Source organism: Muntiacus reevesi, chromosome 16 (assembly GCF_963930625.1).
Source record: "Muntiacus reevesi chromosome 16, mMunRee1.1, whole genome shotgun sequence".
Lineage (NCBI taxonomy): Eukaryota > Metazoa > Chordata > Mammalia > Artiodactyla > Cervidae > Muntiacus > Muntiacus reevesi.
Genome location: NC_089264.1, coordinates 43,533,369 through 43,547,373, shown reverse-complemented (window position 1 = coordinate 43,547,373; position 14,005 = coordinate 43,533,369). Strand labels below are relative to the sequence as shown.

Here is a 14,005-nt window from a genome sequence, read left to right as displayed (position 1 = left end):
TCTGTTCTTTTCTGCTTCATTTAATTTGTTGGGGAGGGGAGCGGCGGCAAGAAGAACAGCCACTTATTAAATTGATTGCAAAATGGGCTGCCATTGGCAGTTTGAAAACTACTGATCTAAGAGTTTATTAACACCAGAATAGATGCCAAGGGACAGTATACTAGATTACTTGATAAAACAGGCTTAGTTAATGCCACTCAAAAGCTGTGGCTACTATCTTTCTCTTTTCTTCCTACTCCTCAGATAGTCTCCTATACTAAACTTCACTGGCATATCACTAGGAGCCACAGACTGGAATCACTTTTTCTCAGCAAGGCAAAACAATATAAAACTAATACCACTGCTGAGGGACATCTATTACTATGGGAAGTATACACTTGGTGAACTAAAAGGATCCACTCAACATACACATAAATGTGCATATCTTGTTTATTTCAGCTTAAAAAAGTGAAACACAGAGTGAAGTAAGCCAGAAAGATAAAGACCAATACAGTATACTAACGCATATATATGGAATTTAAAAAGATGGTAACGATAACCCTATATGCAAAACAGAAAAAGAGACACAGATGTACAGAACAGACTTTTAGACTCTGTGGGAGAAGGCGAGGGTGGGATGTTCAGAGAGAACAGCATTGAAACAAGCATATTATCAAGGGTGAAACAGATCATCAGCCCAGGTTGGATGCATGAGACAAGTGCTCAGGGCTGGTGCACTGGGAAGACCCAGGGGAATCTGATGGGGAGGGAGGCGGGAGGGGGGATCAGGATGGGGAACACATGTGAATCTATGACTGATTCATGTCAATGTATGGCAAAAATCACTACAATATTGTAAAGTAATTAGCCTCCAACTAATAAAAATAAATGAAAAAAAAAGTGAAACAAGTTTGTTTCAACATACTCCTTTCTATATTCACTGCGCTGATTTTCTTTTCTATTACATGTCTTAATGCTGATCATAACCCACTAAACTGAGTTCCTGACGCACTAATGAACAGGCAGAAACATGCAATTTGAAAAACACAGCTTCAGAGAACACACACATCAACCTAGCAGGATAAAAGAGAACCACAGATAAACTACCAGTCTCTAATGGCCACCTTTTTTCCCTGAGGAGAAAAAGCTCAAAAAACTGAAAACATTAGTCAAAGAGTGATTGTTTATTTAACTCCAGGAAGACCATACAAGAAGGTATAAGATTCAGGAAAAGAAAAATGTGACAGAATTAAACCCCCACAAAAAGGAGTTCCTGATACAGCGTTTAACAATCATCACCACTGTTACTCTAACACTGGCTTCTCGCATGCTCAATCCTGCACTAAATGAATATATAATTTATCTATGTAAGTGGTGTGTGTTAAGGTATGTATATGTGTGTATATACACATAAGTATATACACATAATGCAATATATAAATTATATAAGGATATACTTATGGTATTGTATTTTTAATACATAAATTTTTATTTTTTTCCAAGTCATTCTTACAACCTGTCAAAACAACAAAGGAGTGCCAGAGCTGAAACCCAGGTTGGCTGGCTGCAGAATCTAAGCTCTTAACCACTAAGGTATAAGCTCTTCCAAAAGAAAAGGAGTACCCAGCTCTGGCTGTGCATCAAGAATCCTCTGTGGTGTTAAAAAGAAACAGACGGATGCCCAAGTGCATCTAAAAGGAGACAAGAAAGGAGACTTTTTTAAGCTGAAGTGGCAAATATTACAGAGAAATATATTTGGTAGACAATGTATCAATACCATCTCCAACCCATTATGTCAGAAAAGATCTTTTTCGGAGAGTAAACATTGCCATATTGGACATAAAACACCTGTTGAATTAATCGACAGTTGCCTTCACCTTGAAATTTGATTCACTATCATTATAGGCTAGAATTTAATATAAAGTCGTTTTGTCTTAGATTTAACAACAAAATTCCACTGGTAATTTAACTGCTGATGCATCAAAAGGTTCTCAATACGTGTAACTCTATGGCTGATTCATATCAATGTATGACAAAACCCACTGGAAAAAAAAATAATAAATAATTTTAAAAAATTAAAAAAATTAAAAAAAAAAAGGTTCTCAATATAAGGTAGCCTAAATGATAAAAATTACAGGCTGTACCACTGTATTTCTATTACACTTATATATCCATGATTTAAACCTCTATTTTCCCAACATATTTTCCTTCATTACCTAAAAGATAAAGAATTTTTAACCTAATGTAACATAAATGAATTCAGCATTCTCCCTGGGTTGATTCATTTCCACCATCTTTAAGAAAACATTTACTAACAAGCACATAGTACACAATTTGAAGGTTTCCAAGGTTTCAAATAATTAAGAAATAGTTTTGACTACATCACTCAAATAAAATGTTATGAAGATAAAAATCTTAAAGGTTTTTGATAGTTAAGAAGGTAATATGAAGTCTAGAATTACCACTATTAGCAACCATAAGTAGCAGTGGGACTACACACCTCAAGCACATGAAAGATTAACTGTATTCTTGTGGTAAAGAGAGAACAATCACACTATTAATGAAGACTCACTCACTTTCCTCTCAGTAAAAATTTTTTGTAAAAGACAAAAACAGCACAAACTATAAATGGTCCACATAAAAATAATTTTGTTTGGTCAAATTAATACCCTAACTGAAGAACTGCATCCAATCATTTACTACTCAGACTACCATGAAATGACAGCACTGCAAAGGAACTAGCCTATGATGTAAATCATAAAGATAATTACAGACTAACACGTGAATAATCCCCAAACTATTTCATGAAAGAAATTATAGCCCATTACTATTAAAATTTAGCAAAAAATTACTACTCCAGTGTCTCCTATAACCGTATCTCAAAAGGGGGGGAGAGGGAACTCATTGAACAAGCTTGAGATATACAGTTATTTTTATAAACAAACAATACTTTTGTCATAAATCCATAACCACACCTGCAATCTAAGTATTAAAATATTTTAAAATACATGTTAATTAAATATAGAATCATTAGTGTTTGTTCTACCCATGACCTTGAGGGATCACTGGAAGATTTCTAAAGCATACCTTTTATTTTATTTATTTATTTTTTTAAGTTGTAAATCTTTTTTTAGTCAACTAAAGCATACCTTTTAATCCACGCCATGGTACTTCAAGAGCATGTTAAGGTAAGCCACAGGCTGGAACACTTCGATGCACCTCAAAACACCTCAGCCAGTATATCTGTATCATTCTCCTTTCCTTTTGAGATCAAAATGTTTCCGAAGAACTATAATGCTTCCATCTGAATGACAGTTTCATAATTTCAATGACTTAAAAACAAACAAACAAACAAAAAAAGGACTTAAGTGTTGGTCTGTTAAGCCACTAGTGCACTGTGCTAACTGCTGCCACAACTCAGAAAAGCAAACCCGCTGCTGCTACTGCTACGTAACACTGTCATTTTTAACATGACCCTCATGGGAACGAGGGAGAGTACTTGCTTAAGTGGCCAGTGACAGCCCTTGCTTTTCTGCATGCGTGAGTACTTTCGCTTCAGTCATGTTCGACTTTCTGCGACCCTATGGACTGCAGCCCACCAGGCTCCTGTCCATGGAACTCTCCAGGCAAGAATACTGGAGTGGGTTGCCATGTCCTTTCCAGGGGATGTTTCTGACTCTGGGATCGAACTCATGTCTCTTACGTCTCCTGCACTGGCAGGTAGGTTCTTTACCACTAGCTTGCTTTACTGGGATCTATCCAAAGCCCACAAAATCTCTTTGCCCCAACTGATTCTTCAGTTTTCTTCTCAAAGAATTAAAATAACCTAAAAGATAGGTCTGGAACACTTGGTAGATGCCAGGTTTTCCTCTGACCAACTATTCTGTGTTAGAAAGAGAGCTGGAAATTACCACACACCTGCATAAAATGGAATTTGTTAATAGAAACAACAGGAATGCCCTCAAATGACACTCCTTCCTGATGCTAATATTACTGAATCATTTTAAACCCATGGAAGTCATTAAAGTGTAAAAAGTTTCTGTTTCTAAAGTTCACTTCTATGAAGAGCATGCAGATAAATGAATAGATCAATGGCTACTATCAGGTTTTAGTGCTTCTGTGATTGCCTTAGCAGGTTACCTGATTCCTCCTTCCTCTTCACCCCACTCCACCTTTTTTACACATGAAGACATTAAAAACACTTCATTATTTAAATGATACAGTAAGAAGTCTACGTATCATATTTTAAAACTAAAAATTCACTCAACTTTTGCTTCAAGCTTGGCACTCTATAGTTATAAGAATGAACACTCAAAATACACAAAAGAAGTAAAAGAAGCAACACACACATCTATGTCATAAAGCAATTAACACTGCTTTAGGATGACTGATCAGGAAACTTTTAATAAAAGCAAGCCATAAAAAGAGCTTCCACGGGAAAGAGGGAGCTGGGAGAGGTTTGCTATACCCTGGGTTTGTGGAACAGCTTGGGTACAGGTTAACAGACAAGGAATGGAAGATGACAAAAACTTCCCAGCTAGAGCTAAAAAACACATGCTAAGGAAAAACAGAAATTATTTCCTGCTTAAAAGGGTAGATTCAACAGATGAATATCAGAAATATTCCTGAGATTTAGATTTATTGCAGGTTGTAGGGAATACAGATTACAAAATACAGGTAACTCTTCGGAATGCTACTAATAGTGGCATAACTGAATACAGAAAAGAATTCTACCAGGGCAGGTGGGAAAATAATAATGAACAACAGAAACAAGGGACCTGGTCCACTGAATCACTGCAGCCACAATCATCTTTTAAACTGAGCATTTCCCTCCTCTAGCTTAAAACCTTTCAAAGCCTCTATATATATTACAACCTCCTGGAAGGAAATACACATTGTTTCCTACACTCTGTCCCTCCAAATAAACATATTCTATATGTAACTATCAGGTTAATGTTCCTGAAGTACGGTTCCTCTCTTACACAGGAAGAATAATATGAACCATTCAGAACTAAGGCAGGCTTTAAATACATTAGATAATAAAGAATAAAAGCCCAATGTTTACTCATTATCTCATTTTTCATAATCCCATTTTATAGGGGAGAAAACTGACACTCTGCGGTCAAGTGATTGACCCAAGAAAACACACAATAAGAGAAAAGAACTAGGACTTAAATCTAGATCCTCTAGCTGGAATTTCAACACTTTTTCTACACAATACTGTTGTAAATTTTATTGGAGAAAAGGCGAGGTACTGGGGCTAACACTGTTGATAATATGCCAGGAACTAAGCTAGGGACGTGTGTGTGTGCATGTGGTAACTCACTCTATTTACATCTCTGTGTAACCTGCCAGGCTTCTCTGTCCTGGGATTCTCCAGATAAGAATACTGGAGTGGGTTTGCCACGCCCTCCTCCAGGGGATCTTCCCAACCCAGGGATCAAACCCACATCTCTTATATCTCCTGCATTGGGAGGCAGGCTCTTTACCCGTATCAACACCTAAGAAGCCTCATGCTAGGAATCTAATGGTATTTTATTTCATCCTGACCTAAGACTGACTAGTTGCCTTCTTTTACAGGTGAGAAGACTGAGGCTCCTCGAGATTTGAGCACTAATTTATTCAACATAATGCATCAGAGACTGAAAGTGGTTGGTCTAACATTGCCTCTCACGTGCCCAACTCTAAAACCCACACTCATGTTGCTACACTAATCTATCTCCCAGAAGCAATCAGAAGAAATCAAGTCCAACACTGAAGCTTTATTCTTCAACCTGGCTAATACAACAATAATCTAATTTTATAAATTCATCTTAATAAAAATGTAGGCAGTGTATATAAATAGATTTTTTATCTATTATTTAGCAAGAGACTATGCACACTCACTAAGGTCACTAAGAAGGATTAGAATCGTATTTAATTACTCACGTCAGAAAGTTCATTTGATTCCGACAAATGAGATCCAGGTTGTTAATGAACTTATGCACCCGAAAGATCTTTTAAAGTTGACTTGTAAATCGTAGCAGTTATCAAAATAAATTTTGGCTGACAAAACAAAAGTAAGCATGAAACTTATTTCCCTTATGAAGCTGCGCTGCCACGTTTCCCCGTGGACTGCTACCAGTCTTAGCCTCACGGAAAGTAAATCAGGTCTAGCTGAAGACAGCCGGTCAAATATCAGTTAACTTCTCTATACAGAAAACAGGACCTACTTACAGCACAGGGAACTCTATTCAACACTCTGCAATAACCTAAATGGCAAAAGAATCTGAAATATAGATACATGTATATGTATATGGGGCTTCCCTAATGGCCACGCAGGAGACCCAGGTTCTATCCCTGGGCTGGTAAGATCCCCTGGAGAAGGAAATGGCAACCCCCTCCAGTATTCTTGCCTGGAAAATCCCATGAACAGAGGAACCCAGCAAGCTACGGTCCACAGGGTCCCAAAGAGTCGAACACAAGTGAGCACATGTGCACTGTATGTGTATAATCAAAACATTTCACTGTACATCTGAAACTAGCACAACAACGTAAATCAACTGTACTCCAATATAAAACAGAAACTAAAAAAATACTACACAGACTTTATCTGTTACATACTGTTTTACAGCATCCCAAATTTTATTACTCTCAAACCATCAGAAATCTCAACAGAAAACTTTTAAAAGATCATCAAACGGTATTACAGAAATTTGTCAGCTTTTAAAATATACCCATGTAGACTTACTCTAGGAGAAACTTGAGTTTGGAGACTTCCCTGGGTGGCCCCGTGGTTAAGAATCCACCTTGCAATGCAGGGACATGGGCTCAATCCCTGGTCGGAGGAGAACTAAGATTCCACATACCGAGCAACAACTAAGCCCATGAGCCACGACTGAGAGCCAACACAGTCAAATAACTAAATCGAACTAAAATGTGAAGATTAAAAAAAAAGAAACCGAGTTTTGTTGAGGGAAGAACACAATATTAAGAGGTATTAAAGAAACAAGGTGCTGGGTTTGGTTTAATTGAACATATGCAACAACTCCCCCCTGATCCAGTTTCTGGTCTCCTCCAGACAACACTTGCTGTAGCCACACTGGACATTTGCACACTTCTCAGAACACACCATGGTGTTTCAGATCTCCGGACCTTCGCCCCACCGTTCCATACCCACAAACTGCAGCAGTAGTGGGCAAAATAGAATTTAGCGTCACATGGTATTTAAAAGGAAAAGAATAAAGGGGAGGTGAGACAGGTGAGACGACAAGTTAAAAAGCTTTTCAATGCTTTCAGTGCCTACAACAGATGACATACTACATGCTGAGCTGTTACTGTTTTTACATAAATTCTCACAGGCTTTTATATATAAGAAATTTTTAAGAAGAAAAGTTCTAAATTCTGAGTTGATAATGCAATGTGTTTTTAATTGGATACCATAATTTAGGGAATGTGTTCTACAGAACTTTAATTTTAAATGAGTTGTCAACCAAGTACTTAGAAACAGTCCTGTTAAATAATGACAGTAAAGTAACCTCTGCTATTATCTAAAGTATGAAAATCATGTATTCTAGGTATTTAAGTTCTAAGCTCCTTTTTGCCAGTGCTAATAAAGGTTTTAATTCTAAAGCTAAATCTGGTTTGAGCAACTTTCAAAGAATCTTTCCAAGAATGATAAACTATCCAATTCCCATCTTGATAGTAAAACTGTAACTCCTTTTCCAATTAAACACTGGAGGCCAGGGAACTTCAAGTACCTATAGCTAAGAGGTTAAACTCAAGATCAATGAGACCCACTAACTAAAAGATATTTGAGATCTAGCAATTCTGGAAGATACAATATTCAGCTAATTTTACTTTTGAGGAGTTCCCATATGGGGAAGCTCTTTTCTCAAAATGTATATCCTAATTTTCAGCAACATCATTAAAAACTATCTAAGTGGCTGCTGCTGCTGCTCTTAAAGTGACAAACACCCAGGGGTCAACTGGAACATGGTTGAATTTTTTTGCTAGAAATCTAGGTGGCACAGTATGGACAAATACAACATAAATATAAACACACACATGCATACATACACACACACACAAAACTCTCCTTTTTCAGAGAGATCAGTGTTAGCAGGTTGCTACCTGTCAGCTAGGCGGGTGGGGAGTGAACAGGGAGATGGAGGAACAGTACACTGTTCAAGCGCTGAGAAAAGCACATCGGGAGGAAAAGGAGTAATGCAGTCAATCAGCGCACAAAACTACTAGGCATTTACTCAAAACAAGCAAACACAGCCGTCAACAGAAGCTTCTCTCCCTTCTAGGATATGAAAGGAAACTAACGAAGAAACACTAAAGAGTCTGAACCAAATTTACCTCTACTTTCTTTAAGTATATACTTAACAAAAATGGTTATGAGTGAATTGAGTCTCTCCACATCATTTTGTTTCTCCCTCAGTTTACTTGCTTAGGTCTTTTTTTGTTTAAAAAAAATGTAAATTTTGGTGGCTTGAAAAACTGTGGGGTCATTAGTATAAAAGATTACGCTGATCAAGTTCTGGACTTGGAAGTGAAGAGACAGATAAGAAACTCACTGGAAGCGTAATTTCTGACCAATCACAACTTCTCTGTAGACAAAAACAGAATAAAACTGCAATAATAATGCTTAAAAACTGCTTAAATGTGACAGTACCTAGATCATTGCCCATGAGAGTAAAACATAAACATTACTGACTTTGAAGGCACAATCTGATGATCAGTTACCGCTAATGTCACAATTCTAAAGTCAAAACAAAACATTTTCCTATAAATTTTTTATTTACTGTCCAAGAAATACTTATGTTTTAAATTTCTCACACTTTTACATTTATTTCAATTATGTGAATGATGATCCAATCTGTGGCTATAAATCATGCCTTCAAGCATTTTCCTTTCTCTTGATAAATTCATTAATTCAACAAATATTTTAACATCTACAATGTGCCACCCCTTTTTAAAGTACTGAGAATATCTTTGTGTATAAATCAGGACCAAAATCCTTGGCAGCAGTTTACAATGTACTGACAATCAGAACGTTAGACAGTGGTAAACACTATGGAGAAGAAAGGATAAGGTAGACAGGGGGTGAGATGTAAATTTTAAATAAGCCCTCAATGAGGTAATATTTGAGCAAAGATCTGAAGAAGGTGATGAAAGATTATTGCCTGTGAAGGAAATAAGTCGCAGGTCCAAGGGCCCCAAAGCAGGAGAGTTTTGGTGAGGAACAGACTTCAAGAGAAGATTATTAGGAGACAAGAGGTTATGGGAGTTTGTGTGAGTACAGGTGGGGGTGTACATGTTGTAGGGAACATCAGGGAGGTCTTGAGCTTTTTACTCCAAATTTTGAGTCAAACAAGATCAAGATCTGAAGAGAGCAAGGTCAGCATGAATTTGGCTGCAGAGCAGGGAAAGAGAAAAGGCATAAGGGAAGAAGCAGAAGAAACTAGTTAAGAGGTTATGGTGACTATGTAGGTTAAACATGACAAAGCCTCCCACAGGACAGAAGCTGTCTGAAGTATCAGAACCTCTGGACCTATTTTAAAAACAAAACCAGATCTGAAAGAGACACGTGCACCCCAATGTTCATCGCAGCACTGTTTATAACAGCCAGGACATGGAAGCAGCCTAGATGCCCATCAGCAGATGAATGGATAAGGAAGCTGTGGTACATATACACCATGGAATATTACTCAGCCGTTAAAAAGAATTCATTTGAATCAGTTCTAATGAAATGGATGAAACTGGAGCCCATTATACAGAGTGAAGTAAGCCAGAAAGATAAAGAACATTACAGTATACTAACACATATATATGGAATTTAGAAAGATGGTAACGATGGCCCTATATGCAGGGCAGAAGAAGAGACACAGAAGTACAGAACAGACTTTTGAACTCTGTGGGAGAAGGTGAGGGTGGGATGTTTCGAAAGAACAGCATGTATATTATCTATGATGAAACAGATCACCAGCCCAGGTGGGATGCATGAGTCAAGTGCTCGGGCCTGGTGGGCTGGGAAGACCCAGAGGAGTCGGGTGGAGAGGGAGGTGGGAGGGGGGATTGGGATGGGGAATACGTGTAACTCTATGGCTGATTCATATCAATGTATGACAAAACCCACTGAAAAATAAAAAATAAAAAATTAAAAAAAAAAAAAACAAAAACTACCACATCTGATGATACTCTGGATCATGGAGACAAAGCAAAAAGAGGACTAGGACAATGGTGACTCCAAGGTTTCTAGCCTAAGTGACCCAAAGGATGGAGCGACTTCATGAAATGAGGAAAACCTAAGGAGAACATCGGGGGGGGGGGGGGGGGGGTTCCATTTCTTAATTTTCTATCTGTATGAGACTGTGGTTGTTTACCAAACTTTCGGTGATGTTAAGGTATCATTATGCTGCATATTGTAAACTTACATAAGCTATATGTCAATTATATCTCAATAAAACTGGGAAACAAAATACATTAGGAAAAAAGAAAGGGGGTTCGGTAACTTGGTTTAGATATAATAAATTGGACATGCTCAGATAGTCTAAGAGTTTACTACAGTTTATCAGAACTTTCTGCAGAGTAGGGTGATATGATGAGTGAGTCAGGTTAGTCTATTTAGTTCTTGGTTGCAGTTCAAATTTTTTAAAAATGAGGTAAACGGTGCTCACATTGGCAGCACACATACTAAAACTGGAATAATACAGAGAAGATCAGTATGGCCCCTGCACAAGGATGACAGGAAAATTCATGAAGCACTCCATATTTAAAATAAAAGGGGGGGGGGGGGCGGTAAATGTATTATTTATTAAACAAATGTTCTAATAATATCAGTATTTTAATTATGCATCCTCTTGCCATCTATATCTGTCAATGTTAAATAAACGATCATGTGGTAAACATATTTAAGAAAATCTCTACTTACAGAGACTAACTTAAAGAGAGCCAGTCCAAGCATTGCAGAGGTTAAAAGAATAAAAGTAATCTTAGCTAAGAACAGGAGCCTATTATCTGATGCTGACCAGTCACCAAAATGCTTCTCAGTCTCAATCCCATAGATTAGAAGGAAATTTAACAGACAATATATATGAAGCGCTTTTCACTTGACTCTAAGCATCTCATTTAAATTACCAACTACCTTCCAGTAGCTCATGAGGCTGAAAGAAGTTATTAAAGCTAAAGAATGGTCCTATAACTTTAGCCATCCTAGAAAGAACTAGTTTAAGAAGTCTCTAAGGACTTCTTTTCATCTATTGCTTTAATTTTCCATCACCATGCTTCATCTACATTTTGTATTCTCTTCATGTTTTTCCATTTTGTAATGCCAAATGCTATAAAAGTTTGATGTGCAGCAATCTGTTTGGGTACATGTTTTAATAGGAAAGGAACATGAAAGGAAATCATGTATTAAAGAGTTCTAAAACGTGACACATGTTTCTGAGATGGAATTGTGTTGAAATGTGTTAATAGAAGTCACATTTTCAGGCTGTAGGCCTAGAATTACAACTCCGCTAAACAGAAAAGAACTGCAGAGAATCTGGGGAGTATGCGCTTTCTAGGGAGAAATGTATGAAAAGAGAAAGGAACCTCTGTGATATCCTTGATGCTCTTGATAGTTCTGTGATATTCTCTCCTCACTCTCATTTTAACTTCAATCAGAAAATTACTGCCACAAAGTATCAAGATTTTAGACACTTTCACAATTAACAGGTTGTTACTCCTCCCTATTTTAGGTTACATTTATCAACTAAGTTATTTCATCAGATGCAGGGGCTGTTTTATTTCACCTATCTAATAGTTTAAATTCTTCAAACAGTTCTTAAGTCAAATAATGTAATACTAAAACATATAATACAACACCATCTCTGTTTTGGGCACTTCAGAGTGCACATAATTTTGTACATTTTACTAACTGTCACAATTATCCAATGATTATATTTAAAACCTCAAGTGATCTATGTCCAGTCTAACATTATATTATATCTTTGACCACTGTGGTGTCTACTACTAGTAGGACAAGCATTTTAGGTCATTTTTCCAACAGCCATAATATATTTGAGTTGTACAAAGTAAAATCTGTAAACATCCCTGTGGCAGCAAACACTATTTTCAAACAATGGGTCTCTACAGGAGTATAGTGCTTTGCATAGCTTTATCAAATTCAATTTTACTGTATCCACTTTTCAATAACAAACAAACAAAAAACCCAAGAGTCCTCCCACCAAAAACCAACAAACAAAAAACTTCAAACAAATGCAACCCAAAATGTCTACCAGGAGATGGATGGATTTTTAAAATGTGGTAGTACTGCATACAATTAAACACTATTCTACCTTAAAGAGGCAGGAAATTCTGACACATGCTACAACATGGATGAACCTTGAAGACTTCATGTTAAGTGAAATAAGCCAGTCACAAAAGGAGAATACTGTATGACTTCACACACATGAGGTACCTAGCAGTCAAATCTCATAGAGACAGAAAGCAGAATGGTAGTTACCAAGGGCTCAGGGTAAGGGGGAACAAGAGTTAATTAATGGGTTCAGCGTTTCAGTTTAGGAAAATGGAAAAAGTTCTGACAGTTGCATAATGATATGAATGCACCTAATACCACTGAACTGTATAACTAAAAATGGTTTAAAAAATGTCTTATTTACATACATTTTGCTACAATTTAAAAAACTGAAGACACCTCGTGGAAATATATCAACAGTGGATAGTAAATTATCTTCCTTATATTTTAATAAAGTTTCCCTTTATCGCAAATCTATTTCTCATTCTATTTCTGTAAATGGTGCCAAGAAAATTCCTTTTTTTTTTTTTTTGCTACATCACATGGCTTGCAGAATCTTAGTTCCCCGACCAGGGATGGAACCCAGGCCCACAAAAGTGAAATTGCCAAATCCTAACCACTGGACCACCAGGGAATTCCCAAGAAAAGTAATTCTAAATGTATGCTACGAACTCAAGAATCATTAACTTTTTAAAGTAAACACTATACTATACAAGTACAGTAATATGAGCCCACATGCCCTGAAGAAAACCCAAACTACATTCATATACTTTTATGTCCATTTAGATACATGGAAAATTGGAAGACTACCTCTCAAAATTTTAAAACTGGTTACCTCTGGGAAAGGAAGTAGAACTAGAAGCTTCTAAATTATCATAATAATGATACAAGAATATATTCTCATATTAATTGTGTAACATTCCAAATGGGTTACAAACAGGCACGAAGAGATACACAGATCATCTCTCATTCCTGATCTACCTGACCTAATCTAGTTCCTACTCTGTTTGCCCAAAGATACAAAATGTAACTGAATGGCAGTGGCCAGGCAGAACAGAAGCGCAATCAGGCCAACTTGGCACAGAACTCTGGAGGCCCAGGCTCCCTGACAACACTCACAGCTGCCAACGACACACTTCTCAGGCCGTCGAGCAGAGCTGACTAGACAGCCACATTTTCACTCGGCCACCGCTCAGTCTTATCCTTCTGTTGACTCTGTTTCCTTCCATTTAAAGGAATCCTTACAAACATTGGGCACCTGCAGTTTTTAAATTAATCTGTCTCCTACAAGAACCACGTGTCCTGACAGGGAGGTCAGAGAACAGACAGTATCCCAGGTGTTCCTGAACAAAATATCCTGCCTCCAGATTCCCAGGATTCATCTTTCTCTAGCATAATTTAAACGTTTAACGGGATTCCCTGGCAGTCCAGTGTTTAGGACTTGGCGCTTTCACTGTTGGAGGGCTTAGGGTGAAGTCCTGGTCAGGGAACTAAGGTTCCAAACTAAGATCCCAAGCCAAATGGCATGGCGAGGGAAAGAAAAAAAAAAAGCTTTAAAAATAATAAGAGTAAGAAATACTTCACAAAGCCGTTGATGAAATCCTCAGTCCTAAGTAATCATTCCTTATTTTTCTGTACTTGCAAAATGTCTCTATTATAGGAATCACCGTGTTCTACTTTATATGAGTTATGAGCATAGCTGGATTCCCCACTAAGGCACAAAAAGACTAAACTCTCTTG

The 14,005-nt window shown here is 37.3% G+C and overlaps 1 protein-coding gene and 1 non-coding gene across 15 annotated transcripts in view; one reads left to right on the top strand and one right to left on the bottom strand.

The window, feature by feature from the left end:
- The window catches only part of RBPJ (recombination signal binding protein for immunoglobulin kappa J region), a 230,795-nt gene that overhangs the window by 67,088 nt on the left and 149,702 nt on the right, over positions 1-14,005 (bottom strand). For 7 of the 14 annotated variants that reach the window (XM_065907080.1, XM_065907081.1, XM_065907078.1 and 4 more), the window contains one exon: positions 3,129-3,311. The exons of 6 other annotated variants lie outside the window; for them this stretch is intronic. In XM_065907080.1, coding sequence (XP_065763152.1) covers positions 3,129-3,145 — 17 coding nt within the window. In that variant the 5' untranslated portion in view covers positions 3,146-3,311. Of the gene's footprint in view, positions 1-1,602; positions 1,671-3,128; positions 3,312-14,005 lie in introns of all 14 variants that reach the window. One more of the 14 variants, XM_065907083.1, reaches the window with a different exon arrangement.
- LOC136148185 (U6 spliceosomal RNA) lies at positions 10,636-10,742 on the top strand. The gene has a single exon (XR_010659470.1). It is a non-coding gene; the product is annotated as a U6 spliceosomal RNA (small nuclear RNA).